Raw genomic sequence first — 14553 nt, 5'->3', positions numbered from 1 at the left:
CAGTATCGAAATAGAACTTAAGATGGTGCCACTGTGCCACATAGGACGATGGATTCTCTTAATTTACATGTGCAATGGATTGAAAATCGACAACAACATGGAGTACGATTATGGACTTTTAATTCACCAATTGATTACTTTTAGCAATTATTGACATGCCCATTAATTAATTGGATTTCCAAATAAATTAATCATAGAACATTAGAAGAAAAACTCAAAAAAAAAAAAGGGAAAAATGTTCATACACCCCCTAAACTTTAAACTAGTGGTCAGAATCACCCCTAAACTTTTATTTCAGCCAATTTACTCCATAAACTTTATACAACTGTCAAATCAACACTTCTGTTAATCTTCCATTAAAATAACAAACAGAATGCTCACGTGCATCATGTGAAACTTTTAAATACCTTGGTAAACTGAACAGGCAGAGAGAGACGATCAAACCAAAAGAAACACCGTTGTCGGCCAGCTTACCTTTGACTGCCACCATTGTTACCGTTGTTATGCTTTTTTTTATTTAATTTAATTTTTTTTTTTTTTTTTTGCTCTTTGTCTTCCCAATCCTCCACGACCCACAAACAAATAATGAATAATAATATTGATGCTAAAAATAAAGAAACAAAATGGGAAAACCCACTTCGTTTCAAATCAAACCAAACCTGTAAGAAACAATGTGAAAATAAAGCATAAATTAAAATAAAATCAGAAATCAAAATGACAGTTTAGTGGACACTTTTTTGCAGAGCAATATTGACAAACATATAGTAAGCACAAGATCTTTAACAAAAACCCAGTATATAGCTAGCAAGAGAAGTCAACCACCAAGTCCGAAATCAACCAAATCCCAACAAAAAATTTGAACAAACCAACCATCGGGGAAAATTATAGTAAATCGCCACCAAAACCAGAATAAATGCACTTGCATTGTCTCCCTTTCTTGCAGTTCATGGAGGATTGGAAAATAGAGTGCGAGAAAAATAAAACGGCATACTAGTGCCTATACAACGACAGTAACAACAGTGGCTTTTTGACGGCGAGGCGATCAGCAATGGTGATTCTTCTTGTTAGATCATCTCTCTTAAGTCTCAACTGAACCCTTGGTTCCTCTCTCCTCTCAACTGGTTCAGCCCTTGCTAATTTGGTATTTTTGAAGTTCACGTGAGATGCACGTGAGCATTTCATTTGTGATTTTAACGGATATTAACAGAGGTGTTGATTTTACAGTCATGTAAAGTTTATGGAGGAAATTGGCCGAAATAAAAGTTTAGGGGGTGTATGAGCATTTTTCCAAAAAAAAAAAAAAAATTATTGACATAATGAAGGGCTAACTTGACAAAAATTGACAAAATGGTGGAGCAACATACTAAGGCATAACTTCTTAAAGAGAAGTAGAGGAAACATATCCAGACATTCTTTTAAATTATATAACTTGCTGTAAACAAACAAACAACCATGTTGTACTTGTACACCAATCATATTTTCACCCATCAATCTGATTTCTTTCACAATTCATTCTACCTTGCAAGCAACAAGGCTAAAAGCAAAATGTCCAAAAGCGTTTCTACATTAAACTCTCAAAAAATTTCAACCAGATCTTTGAAATCGAAAAATCCATCTCAAAATCCCGCTCTTTACCCCATATATACAGAGGAAGAATGTACCATTTGAGATGGATCTCATCAACAATTTCTACCCAATCATAAGAATGTCATCAACTAAAAGGGAAGGAAGCATCCAAAACAAGGGCAATTAACAAAATCCCATATACTTCAATTCCTGCATTTTGTCAAAGTTGAAATAATTGTTCTTTTTTCATTTTTTTTTTCCTTCTCAAAAAAAGAGGAGCCTACACAACAAAAAGGGACTTATTTACACCCTCTTGGGCTTCTTCACACCCCCCTCCTTCTTATCACCCTCTGCACCTTTTTTCTTATCCTTTCTCTCCCTCTTCTTTAAAGCTGTCATGTGGGCCTTAAGGATAGTTGCATAAGAAGCTTGGAAGCGCTGATGATCCTTTGCTCCAACCTTTTCCAATGAAAACCAATTAATATCATTAGCGAAAAGAAAAACATTTTCCACCAAAAAGAAAGAAAATAAAGCGACATTAACCTCAACAAACATAAAGTTACATTACTCAAAAGGTTTCAGGATTGTTGGATCTTCAAAGAAAAGCTGTTTAGAACATGGATCTTTTTTTTTAATGTCTCTGAAAGATAAATAAATAAATAAGTAAAACCTAGGCACTAGGCAGTCGCATCTCAGTTTCCAAAGCAATTATACTTGCAAAAGAGAAAAAGGAGATGAGCACTCCCTTAAAAAGGTTAAAGGGCATGGCAGCATTCTCAGATATACGTACACTTCATTAACCTATAATATCTATATATATAACTGCAACATTTCTTTTTGCTGGTGCATTCATTAGTGCAATTATGGTACCTTGTAGGTCCTCAATTCCAAGCTGATTACATTTAGTCAAGCAAAAGAGGCAAAATACCTTTTTTTGGATAAGTTTAAAGAGCCAAAAGACTTTTTGGGATGACATCTTCATGTTGTCAAAATATCTAACCCAGAAAGCAAATGGCATCAAGCCATATCTGCTACAATGGGATACCCATCCCACCTACATATTTAATACTATAGTTTTAATTTTAGGACATTGGATATTATGTGCCTAAGCTGCTTCGCAAATGTTGACAAGGCCAGAGTTAATTTTGGCAAGTCAATTGTTGATAGTCTAGCTAATGCTGAAGCTCAAGCTTGGCATGGTGTCCCACTCTAAATTTGGGCACAATATGAGAATAACATTGGTACAAGTAAATCTTATCTTTCTTTTTTCCCTTCTTAATAAGCTAGTTTTGGCCCCAAGGGGAAGGAGAAGGGGAAGGGGAGACATATAAGAGACCTACACTTAATGAGTTATGGTCCATAATTGATTGTGCTACCGCTTCGGATGACGTCTGAATTGTAGCTAATTTTAATTTTAATCTAACCATGTACCCAATCAAAACTTTTTTCAAATATAAACTAGTGGATGGACCCCAATGGACTCTCAAAGCTGTAAGTAGAAAAACCATCTAGTCCAACAAAATATTTGGCCACGGCATGGGTTTAAGGTCCAATAAAGTCAGACTTAGTTGTAGACCACATAAAATGACAGCTCCGTTTTCCCATATTGATGGATGATACAAAAAGGAAACGGAGAGGACAAATGGAGTGGTGGCACAATAACGAAAATCATGTTAGTGAGCTTTATAGCCTCCTACATAATTAGTTATTTCATTCATTAGTTAAACCAAGGCATTTCAAGTCTCAACTACCCCTTACTTCCTAGTTGTGTTTTGTATGATTCTCTTGTCTAAAGAACTATTGTCTTGCTTAAGCAGTGGGACTTCATATGGTGTGTAAAAAGAGGTGACCACAGTTCCTGTATCACATTCCAGTATCACATCCAAAGATTCATTGCCCAAGACTCATGTACGTTCCTCTCATCAATCAACCAATTAAAAGATCGAGAAGTATATGTTCTATCTAACTAATTCTTATGACTCTCCATCTAACATCTTGAACCATCTCCCAAAAATTTCTAATTTTCAGATCAAGGGAGAAAAATTACCACTGAAGTTGCCCTCAATTGATGTGCACCACCATAATACTACTTTTTCCAGAAAAACTAATATTTCAAATAATAGAATCCACAAATAAAAAGGCCCTACCAATCCTAAGGCACCAACAATTTCAAATGCCAGTGTAACAAACATATAAGATTGGATTATCGAATGACATGAAACAATAAGTGAGACATATTCGTCATTCAGATCTCAGATCTATACACTCAATTCCAACAACAGAACTATGTGAATCCCTCGCCAAAAATAAATAAATAAAAAAAATAAAATCCACGATACTCAAAGTCAAGCACCCATTTGTGTATTGACAAAGAGAGGGAGGGGGGGGGTGGGGGGGTGGGGGGAGGAAATCAAACAAACAAAACAACCATACATTACCCAATTCAAAGCTTCTTAACTATATAACTTCAATAACTAAGCTAAAGAACGGAAGGGGATGCAATGAGTATAAGGGACCAAAAGAAACATACCGAAGTAGAAATCGTCTTTTTCCCATCAGTAGCACGGATAAGGCATCTGTACTCAATCGCTTCACCAGCAGTTGTCATTTTATTCCTCTTCACCTTAGACTTTAAAGATGCTAAAACATTGCAAGAATGAAAAGCACTGATCAGAATACTAAACATAACACCACAAAATCGTTTAAGAGAAAACAATGGAATGCAGATTATACATACATCGTTTAAGAGTAACCCAAACAGAACCCTTCTCGGTGCTGCGCTCAAACATGCTGGTGAGTTCATTAAGAAATGGGTCTAGCTGTAAAAGAACCTGAAAATTCCGGGGCAAAAAAAGCCAAACAAACTTAGTTTCAGTAGACAGCCTAGTAAAAAAATTAGGGAATCAAATCATGTACACAAGCAATCACAAAAAGCGGCACACATACAATAAAGAAATTACATCTTCAACACATAATACATAGAATTTTTTTTATAGATACAATAGCATTCGAAACCTAAGGAAATCACCCCACGATGATTTCTCCTTATTATCAAGCCAAGACACCAATCCAGTTTTTCTTTTCTCTTTTCAATAAGCGGAATTCAAACCCACATCCTTTATTTGATGAAATTAAACTATACCAGTAGAAACCACTTGTAATACATAGAACAATTTTATTTACAATGAATCATAAATCCATAACAACTACTATTTTCCAACTTGGCCAATGTGGAATTCGAAAACCACGCAATATATATATACAAATCCGAAAAGCAATGTATGTCTATACACCCATGCATACATACATACATACACTTTGTGCATTATATAAATTGAACCACAAAAGCTTAAAAGCACTACTCAGATTTGATTTTCAGCAACGAAACCTATACATACACACAGAATATATCTATACACAAAACCAAACAACAGGATCGCCCAAAAATCTTTGAACAAAGAAAATTCAACTATGAAAACAAGAAGCTCAGTACACTGCAATTCAATATATATATATATATATATATATATATATATATATATATATATATATACACAAATTGAGAGAGAGAGTGAGAGAGAGAGAAGAGAATTTACCATGATGAAGGCTGTGAATGAGATCTAATCGCCGATGCAGAAACCCTAACAGTCTCTCTCTCTCTCTCTTTCTCTCTCTCTTTTTGGTCTTATAAGAGTAGCACACAAGTTTTCTGCGATTCTTTAAAAACTGAATCCCTCACGTTTAAGTAGTGTGCTTAATGCGTAATTATGAATAATTGGACCAGAAGTCTTTTGGGTCTTCCACCACTTTCTTACTCCCTAAAAAAATTTAAATATTTTTGTCCAAAAAAAAAAATTTATATAATATTTAAAATCAAAGAGTATAATTGAGTTTTGCAAATTTAATAGTGTTTGAATTGTTTAAGTTCTATATATATATATATATGTGTGTGTGTGTGTGTGTGTGTTAATCAACACATTTTAATGGTATAAAATATGTTATGGTTTGATGTATTATAGGTTTCGATTTATAAGATTACATTCGGTAGCGGTCAATAATTTCAATTTTTTATTGTGATAGTTAAAAATTTTGGTGTTTACAAATTTGTCAAAGTTTAAACTCATAATAATTGATGAAGAGAATAATGACACATCATATCGGTTTAGACATGAGGTTGAGTTTGATGGCATGTTAAGTCAGTCTGGTGTTGTGGGCCTTGTGGCAACTTAGCCATGGTGCGAAAAGGCTACCTAAACAACTAACCAAGTCAACCATGTCTTTTCCATCCAAAAAAAAAAAGAGTCAACTCTATCTCTACATGGAAGTGCATTCATGCCCATCTACCCTAACTGAAGTTATGATATCAATTATAACATAGGATAACCTCCAAATTAGAGATTCAAATTACAGAAGATAACTTAGCTGATATCTCAAAAAGATTGATTTTTTAAACCGCATACATAAAGAGGGATGATCGCCAAAATATGCATGAGAAACAACAACCCTAAAAATTATATCTCCTAGCTATCCTCTAAAAGGCTAGAGTACTAACTCAGGTGTATCAGAAATTTTACTGTTGATCAAATCCCAGCGAGTCTGTGTTGTCTTCTTCTCCTCTTTTGTAGGTCGAGTTAGACAATTTTTTTATAGGGCCGAGTTAGACCATTAATTAGACTGAATAGTCAATAATTAAAATTATTGAGGGTTGATAATTATGATGTTTTTGGATATACTTGTCATTTAAATTTGTATATTATCATAGAAAAACCTTATTTTTGATAACTTCGTATAAAAAACCTCATATACAAAAATATAGATTTCAATTGCTTCATGCGCTGGTGAAGAAAGCAAGCTAATTCAAAGCCAAAGAGCAAAAAATAAAATAAAATAAAATAAAAGGAAGACCTACAACAGCATTAGTATTAATTAAAAAAATTGAATTAAGGATAAAGTGGAGGAAAATAATTCTCTTGAATATCTATAGTCAACCTCAAAATTTTAGGATTAAGGCTTAATCGTTGTTATTACCAATTTTAATTGCTTAAATTTTATACATATTATTTTAGTAATAAAATAGTAATTATTTGAATATTATAGATAATATTTGTATTTGTGAAAATTAAATATTTTTATTCTAAAAATAAATCTATGTAAGTAGTTTTTATTTATTTATTATTCAGTAAGTAGTTTTAAGAAAGCAGAGTGAAAAGTTGGATTTAAATAATTAGTAATCTACCCGGAAAAAAAAATAGTAATCTGTATGCAATAAGTGACATTTTATATCTAAAAGGTTAGTTAAACATCTCACTTAAAAAAAAAATTGTAATTCTCAATAATTTTTGTCAAACGAATAATCAAAATTTTGTAAATTTTTAAGAATTTAACAATTCTTATCCCCCATTCCTAAGTAGTGAACATACTAGTGAAAAAGTAGAAACTTTCCCTATGTTTGGATGTCTCCTCCCCTCTCCTCTCCTCTCCGCGTTCCAAACATACCATTTATTGTGTTTTAGATCTAACACAGTTTCACTTTTCCGGCATGAAGCTTTATATTATTTTATTTTTTTGTTTTTGTTTTTGGAGCATGAGTGTTAAAAATCATCCTCCATTTGAAATGTTTGAAGGAGAATGATTGCTTGCTTCAGAGTGATTGGTGGCATCCCCTTTATAGATTGAAGGGGCACTACTTGTATATGTTATGCTTCATTATCAAGCTTTTTGTCCTTCAATCCTAATGCTTTATCTAGACTGCTTATTGTTTATAAGAATTGCAATGAAAGCCCTTGCTGAGTCCCTGCTCTAAATAAATATTGAAGAAGGAATTGGCCACCTTTCAGTTTAAACGAGTTTAGTTTTGTATACAAGTTCCTTCCATAATCTAAACAAAGATGTACAATATCCGAATGAGAAATCAAAATTTTCATAATGTTCAGTTCATTTCTTGAAGCTGAATGACTAAATCAAAGCTGAATTTTTGACCTGCCTCAAATGTGGCTTCAAGATCTTCGAAGCTCTGCTCAACTCTCAAGTCTTTGCCAACTTTTAAACCTTCCTGCAATAATTTAAAAGCACAGAACTAAATTTAGGCTCCATGGGATTGTACATAACACAAAATCTCAATAGCCAAGAGAATGGAGTAATCATGTTATTGGATGATGCATGACTAGGAATAGAGATTAGGCATCAATGTATGTGAAGTACATGAACAATGATTTAAATGATGGAAGAAACATTACACTTCATCATGGCTGTGTTCTTTTGTAACAATCAGTAAATGCACTGATGTAACAATTATACATGGCATCTTCAAGAAAGCTTGGTTAAGCAGTTAGTCAACAATTGCCAAGAGTGTTTAGTTACAAAGTAGATAACCTAAGCCGCCTGACTTTGCACCTATGAACAACAAAATCTAAGAATTTGTAAAGAGGTCTTTGATTGAAAGTAAACACTATTTAGTTTAGAACTGAGTTTTCTTCCGATAGCAATCTTGAAGAGTTGTTAGCCTTATTTCCCCTCTAAGCAACTTAATACCTCCCTCGTTGTTTTGCCTACTGATCTCAACCACATCAATGTTAAGTAAGACCAAGTAATTATAGCTGCAAGTTTGAAAGTGGTCAACTTTGAGGAATGTACATGAGACCAAGTGGGACATAATAATGTAACTCATCCCAAAATCATTTTAGTTTATAAGTAGAAGGCATCCACTCAAAAATACCTTATCGTGCAAAATTATGTTCTTCAAATGCTAATCAATTGGTAGATCATTAAAATATGAGTAATGCTAGGGACACAACTACTTTCACAATCTTTTGCATAACTTGCAAAGGTGGTGATTTGAAATTGGAGCAACTTTTCTTTTATATGGACCCACTTCTATAGTGCACATATTGCAACAAGTCATGTCAGCAATTGTTAAAAAAAAAAAAAAATTTGTATTTCTAAGCTTACTGTTAAGATATGGGCATTAGCATTTGCATGTTGCCAAATTTTCTATTGACTAAATCACAGGAAACTTTTTACAGATATCTACATATATTTTTTAAAATTTAATAAAATTGCAAAAAATAAAATCTATATGCATAAGATTTTCATAAATTGCCAAATTTTCCTACACTACCCATCATATGCATGGATACTAGAAACACGCTGCCTCTTTTTCCCTAATAAATAAAGTTCCTCCTAGCACCCAACAAAACCAATGCTCATCACAACAAATGAAAATATAAGTCAGCATGTCAAAACATAATGCATATTAACTACAAATCTACAGTAATGCTATTATTATCCTTAACATTGGCCAGCCACTCATAGATCATTTCAACCCTCATAATGTTTAATGGGAAGACAAGTCCTCTATGTTCAAACTATGCACAAGCTATTAAGGCTAACATTCCAGGCACTAAATCAAACTACGATACACAATGTTCTAGTTTCCATTACAAAATGCTCAACTTTTGACATTTTATAACAATTCTGGAACTTTTGATATTGGAAAAGATAAATTTGGTTTAAAACTTATAATGGTTCCAATGTTGAAATCATGTCCTTTTTTTTTTTTGGTTCAACAGTTTGAAACCTTGATTTTTTACTATTTGGTGTCTTTCTGGTATGGTTGTAAAAATCACCCCCTCTGGCACTCCTTTAATAATATTACTTATCCAAAAAAAAAAAATTTTGAAACCATGATTTCAATTTCCTACCATCAAATGCAGGCATTTGAAAGCATTCACCTACTATTATCGAGCACATTAATAAAGCTAACATATTGAAGCAAATAGAGAGCATTGTCTAGATAAAGGAGACAAAAGAAAAATAAGTAAAAAATCATGTAATTTAAATAAATATATAAATAAAATAAAATATCACACCTACCTTTTCTACATATTCAGCTATGGTAGAGTTAATCACCTCCTTGATTACTTGTTCGTATACTCTAGAAGGTCCAAGGACCTCTAACAGAATGTCTTTTGGTATCTGCTAGACACAAAAAAGGTATAATGCAACCCCCACCACAGTCAACAAAATTCTGCATCCATTATGCTTGTGTCTGTTCGTGTGCTATGTATATCAATCCACGTAAACATATATAATCGTGTTAGTACAGATCTCTCTCTTACACACACTGCGACACAGGCGCATGCATTTCTATCTGTGTTCATGGGAGGGTCCCATTGTGCATGCATCTCCATTGAATGGTGTAGATGGATGCAACCACATGGATCAGATATAAGTTATCATAACAGATTCAAAGGAGCCATAAATAAAACAAGAGAGCTTCCAACCCACATGGCCATGGTTGCATTTGAAGAATAATAACTTTCAAACACACAACATACTGTGGGGAGAGAGAGAGAGAGAGAGAGAGAGAGGAAGGAGAAGAAGACTATAAGTTATAAACCCAAAATGGAAAAAAACTCTAATGGTTTCATTTAAATAAGAACCACTTCCTAAACACTGGAAAAAAGACAGTACAATTGAAGGGGAAAAGAGAGAGAGAGAGAATTAGTCCCATTATCCAAGTAGTTGATCTTGGTTGAGTAAAGGAACTACCCTCAATCTCTCTCTCAGTTCGCCTAATTGTAAAAATTAAAGGTGTTTGTAGTAGCTTGGTAAGCATATGAATTCATGTTTAGATAATGAGCCATACTATATTAGCCATACTATGCTGGTTGTGGTCGGGGTTGATGATGTGTGTCAAGAATGCCACAGTGAGAGATCCTTCACTTACGCTTGAAAACCATTTCCCAATTGGATTACTAATCACAATAAGTTAAAAAAGTTGATTGCGGTCTGCAGCAGAATCAAAGTACACAGAAACTTACATTTGGTGTTTTTCCTGAGTTGTCAAATTGTTTGTCCAAGACAAAATAGCCAAGGGAAGAAATCATGAAAAGAAAATGTTAGAGATATATTCGTAGGAGGAAACCAAAAAAAGAAACATGGTACATGAAATATATATATATATATATATATATATATATATATATATATATATATATATATAAAAGAAGTTACAAAATCATTTCCTAACTTATATCATTTAGACAATTTATATTAGCAGTCAATTAACAGTGTTCAAGCATCCAGAAAAGGATGAACCAAATGTCTCTGTTCATGTCGCTTTTATTTTTTGATCCAAGTTTACACAAGAACTCCCTCATGTGGCAAAGAACTCTGGAAAGAGTGCGATAATCAACCGAAGGGGACAAGAGAGACTACTGCTAGAAAATGTCAATGAACAATGGAGATGAGGCAATTGCCTTGCTATGCTTGTGAGCCTGTCTCTATTTCACGATCTAGCCCTTTTGTCAATGTTTTTATTTTTGGAAGTTACTAGTACTAATGATGATTTGAAGACAATTTTTTTTTTCCTAATCTAGACTTGTATCCATTCTCAAACTTATATGTTTTACCATATTTAATAATAACTCCCAGTATTCAGTTATCATTTTTAAAGCTCTATTACATACAGTCCATAATTTCTGAGCTTCAACACTCAATAAATTATTGTAATGTGTATGAATACATCAACCATGTCACTTAAGGAACACAGATGGTCAACAAAAGTCATGGTCGAAGCTACAAACAGTACCAATATTGGAGGACACAATGGTCTGATATTTTTAATTGCCTATTAGAGGTCTAATTACTCAAACCACATGCACATAAGAACACAGAAGTGGTACCAAGAAGTGCATGGTTAGAGCATGTGGAGGCCCCTCCATATAAACCACAAGTACATGGAGTGCTGCTCTAAACTAGTCAACCACAACAAAGGATAGTTAGATAGTCATTAAATGTTTGGAAGCCACTTCTATTGACTACTGTAACTCTTCATAGATGACCATATGCAGTTAGAAAACAAAAAACAAAAGAAATGAGCTTCTCCATGATAAAATATACATCAAATTGAAAATCTTACCTCCTTTTACTCTTCGAAAGCCGGGTATTGGCTGTGCTGCAGCAACCATTTTGTCAAAAACATTGTCAAAAATTGCTTGAGTTTTGGCACCAAAAATCTCAACGCTTATCTGATGGGCAAAAATTACAAATATAATTTGTGGTCAAAACCTCAACACTTATCCGGTAGTAAAATTTACAAATGCCATTTGTTGTCAAAATTCAATAATTGCAAAATGCAAAGACTATTTATGAACATATGCAACACAAATTTGTCAATCCACCAACAAAAAAAAAATAAACAGAACAAAGGTGATCTCTATAACAATATGGGAATAGATGTCTTCATATCATCATTAATACTACTAACTACCAAAAATAAAAATCATTTTAGCATACCTTTAGTTCTCTACCCTTACTAGTACTCGTGGCAGCAACAGAAAAATCATCAAACTGGGAAGAAGAAACTCCAACATCTTCGACACCTAAAAAAGTATCACAAACCATTATTGTGCAGAATAGTTAATAATGTCGTTAGGAAGAAGCTCAACTGTACATTTGGAAGAGAATAAATTGGATTTGCACCTGATATTACAGCACAAACAGCAGGATGATATTTATGAATTCTCCTGTAAAATGAAAGGGAAACATGAAGATCAAATAAGGAATACATGCGAAGTTTTTCAGTACTAAAATTGACTGGAATTGATACATTAAACGACACACCTTTTGCAAGACCTCATACAATATATATATGCCCCGAATAATTTAAACTAGTCTATAGTACTTATGAAGCACTTAAAAATAAGTCCATTTTAAACAGAGACATTGAAGAACTCCAATCAATGACCTCAATCTCAATTGTTATGGTGATGCACTGATGCCTCCCTATTATATACTACCAACTTCTTCATCCAAAATATAATCTAAGCCACAATGGATTGACATTTTTCCATGGTACATCCAACCTCCTCTTAAGTAACCCCCCCCCAAAAAAAAAAGTGAATTACACTAAACTCCCTCAAGGTTTATCAAAATGACCCTCCCCCCTTGAGGTTTTTTTTTTTTTTTAGGGAAAGTTTCAACTTATAGCGTCCACTCGTAATGATAGCTCTTTATCATCAGACCAAGACACCAATCAGTTTTTGGTGTAAGCGGAGATTGAACCCCAGATCTCTTATTCAACTATTAGATACTTTACCAGTTAAGCTAGTTAGAACCCACTTGAGGTTTATAAAAATGCAACAAATAAGTCTATGCCCTCTAACATTACTACCCTAATTAAAATATTCCTTTTTTTTTTAAAGAAGAGTCTCACTCATTTGTACAAACCTCAATCATTTATAAAATCTCAAGGGAGAGGAGTGTCATTTTGTCCATAGTTTGCGTTTGGGTAGGCTTTTATTTATTTATTTATTTATTTTTAAGGCATATTCTGTTAAAAGTCACGCATAGACTTATCTATTGCATTAATGGTATGTTTGGATGGCAGGATTTGGGCAGATAGATTTGCAGTTTGATGATTAAAATCCAAATCCCTTGTTTGGATAGTTTACAAAGGTCTTAAAGTGTTTGGATTTTAGGTTTAAAATCCATGAATTTGAAATAACTTCTAAACCCATAGAATTTTAAAAATCCAAATGACATAATTAAATATTTATGGATTTGGAATTAAGGCATTTCAAATCCATCACTTTAAAATTCAAGTATCCATCACAAATAAAATTAAAAAAAAAAAAAAAAAACTGCTTGCTTTTGTTATTAATATGATTCTAAACTAAAAAAAGACAAAAGTTGAAAACTTTTATACCTTTTCATTGGATGTGGAGCGTCATATCTGAAATGAGGTGAAAAACGCAAGCTTCTTGGAGTAAAGCCGTTTAATACTGGTTGCTGCTTGTGTTTGTGTTTGTGACTTACTGTTATCTGTACCCAAAAACTCCAATTTGTCAAGTAAGTAATAAATACCATTAGAATGTAATGAAAATTTAGAGCAGAGAGAGAGAGAGAGAGAAACCTTTGGATTTAAAGGTAAGAAGAGAGAATTAACGGCTATTTCCATTATTTTATCTCCTACTACTCCTACTTCTTCTGTATCTCTCTCCCTTGGGTTTTTGCCTCTACAAAGGAGCGCTTTCAGTCTTAGATGTGAAGAGACGGTGAAAAACGACGACGTTGTAGCGTGGGGATCAGTGAACTGAAATGTCTTTGAAATATTATGAACGCATAAAAACGATGACGTTTCTTTTTAACAGAACAGGATCACGTTTAAATCTTCCAAACAAGATTTTATTTTCTGAATTTAACTACGTAACGAATGTAATCTATATATATATATATATATATATATATATATAATAGGGGTAACAGAGAAAAATTTAAATTAGAATTCTAATTTTTGTCATGTGTTTTAAATTATTTATTATTTAAAGAGTTTTATTTTTTAATTTTAGAATCAAATGTGATACCACATAAAAAATATTCATCTAAGTAAGTTATTAAGTATACAAACCAAAGAGTTTAGAATAAATGAATCGTAAAATAAAAAATAAAAAAAAGTGCTTCACAATAATTAAAGAAAAACATGGACAATTTATATTTTATAAATATCATTACAATTTTTTTTAAAGAGTTAACAAAATATAAAAATAACTATCAATAGTATTTAAATTATATATATATAAGAATTATATTATGCATCTTATTGTATATCTTTAAGTGTATTCATGTATATGCATGAGGTTACAAGCTAGTAACTAGTAACTACTACATCATTTCTCTCTCTCTCTCTCTCTCTCTCTCTCTCTCTCTCTCTCTCTCTCTCTCTCTCTCTCTCTCTCTCTCTCTCTCTCTCTCTCTCTTATATATATATAAACCTACTACATCATTTAATATTTTTTTTTTAGAAACACAAATTATTTAATAATAATTAAAGGTAATTGATCAATTTTTAATAACATGATATTAAAAAAACTTTTAGATTTAAAATCTATACTCTAATCCACAAAAATGTATTTATTACGTTTTCTTTAGAATTAGCTTGGACAAAAAAAAAGAAAAAAAATCAACCTTTTTCCTTCTAAAATA

At 32.8% G+C, this 14553-nt stretch overlaps 2 protein-coding genes across 2 annotated transcripts; both read right to left on the bottom strand.

The window, feature by feature from the left end:
* Window positions 1–1541: 1541 nt before the first annotated feature.
* On the bottom strand, window positions 1542–5384 carry LOC142630422 (signal recognition particle 14 kDa protein-like). Its single transcript, XM_075804417.1, has 4 exons — window positions 5163–5384; window positions 4304–4397; window positions 4097–4206; window positions 1542–2025 (listed from the first exon to the last, which is right to left on the bottom strand). The coding sequence occupies exons 1-4, from the start codon at window positions 5163–5165 to the stop codon at window positions 1870–1872; spliced, it is 363 nt and encodes a 120-aa protein (XP_075660532.1). The 5' UTR covers window positions 5166–5384; the 3' UTR covers window positions 1542–1869.
* A 1950-nt stretch (window positions 5385–7334) lies between these two features.
* On the bottom strand, window positions 7335–13653 carry LOC142630345 (uncharacterized). The gene is made up of 8 exons (XM_075804334.1): window positions 13484–13653; window positions 13277–13392; window positions 12052–12095; window positions 11866–11951; window positions 11489–11597; window positions 10389–10402; window positions 9439–9540; window positions 7335–7618 (listed from the first exon to the last, which is right to left on the bottom strand). Exons 1-8 carry the CDS (start codon window positions 13526–13528, stop codon window positions 7496–7498), a joined length of 639 nt encoding a protein of 212 aa, XP_075660449.1. The 5' UTR covers window positions 13529–13653; the 3' UTR covers window positions 7335–7495.
* Window positions 13654–14553: the final 900 nt, after the last annotated feature.

Source organism: Castanea sativa, chromosome 4 (genome assembly GCF_040712315.1).
Source record: "Castanea sativa cultivar Marrone di Chiusa Pesio chromosome 4, ASM4071231v1".
NCBI classification, from domain to species: domain Eukaryota; kingdom Viridiplantae; phylum Streptophyta; class Magnoliopsida; order Fagales; family Fagaceae; genus Castanea; species Castanea sativa.
This window is presented reverse-complemented; position numbering and strand designations above follow the sequence as displayed.

Excerpts from the sequence above, each read along its gene's own strand:
- LOC142630422 (XM_075804417.1), bottom strand. Across the intron at positions 4,207-4,303 it reads TTGGGTTACTCTTAAACGAT|CATCTTTAAAGTCTAAGGTG; the intron begins GTATGTATAATC and ends GCAATGTTTTAG. Across the intron at positions 2,026-4,096 it reads AAAAGACGATTTCTACTTCG|GTTGGAGCAAAGGATCATCA; the intron begins GTATGTTTCTTT and ends TCATTGGAAAAG.
- LOC142630345 (XM_075804334.1), bottom strand. The coding sequence starts at position 13,528 with ATGGAAATAGCCGTTAATTCTCTCTTCTTACCTTTAAATCCAAAG. Across the intron at positions 12,096-13,276 it reads GCTCCACATCCAATGAAAAG|GAGAATTCATAAATATCATC; the intron begins GTATAAAAGTTT and ends TTCATTTTACAG. Across the intron at positions 11,952-12,051 it reads TGTTTGTGCTGTAATATCAG|GTGTCGAAGATGTTGGAGTT; the intron begins GTGCAAATCCAA and ends ATACTTTTTTAG.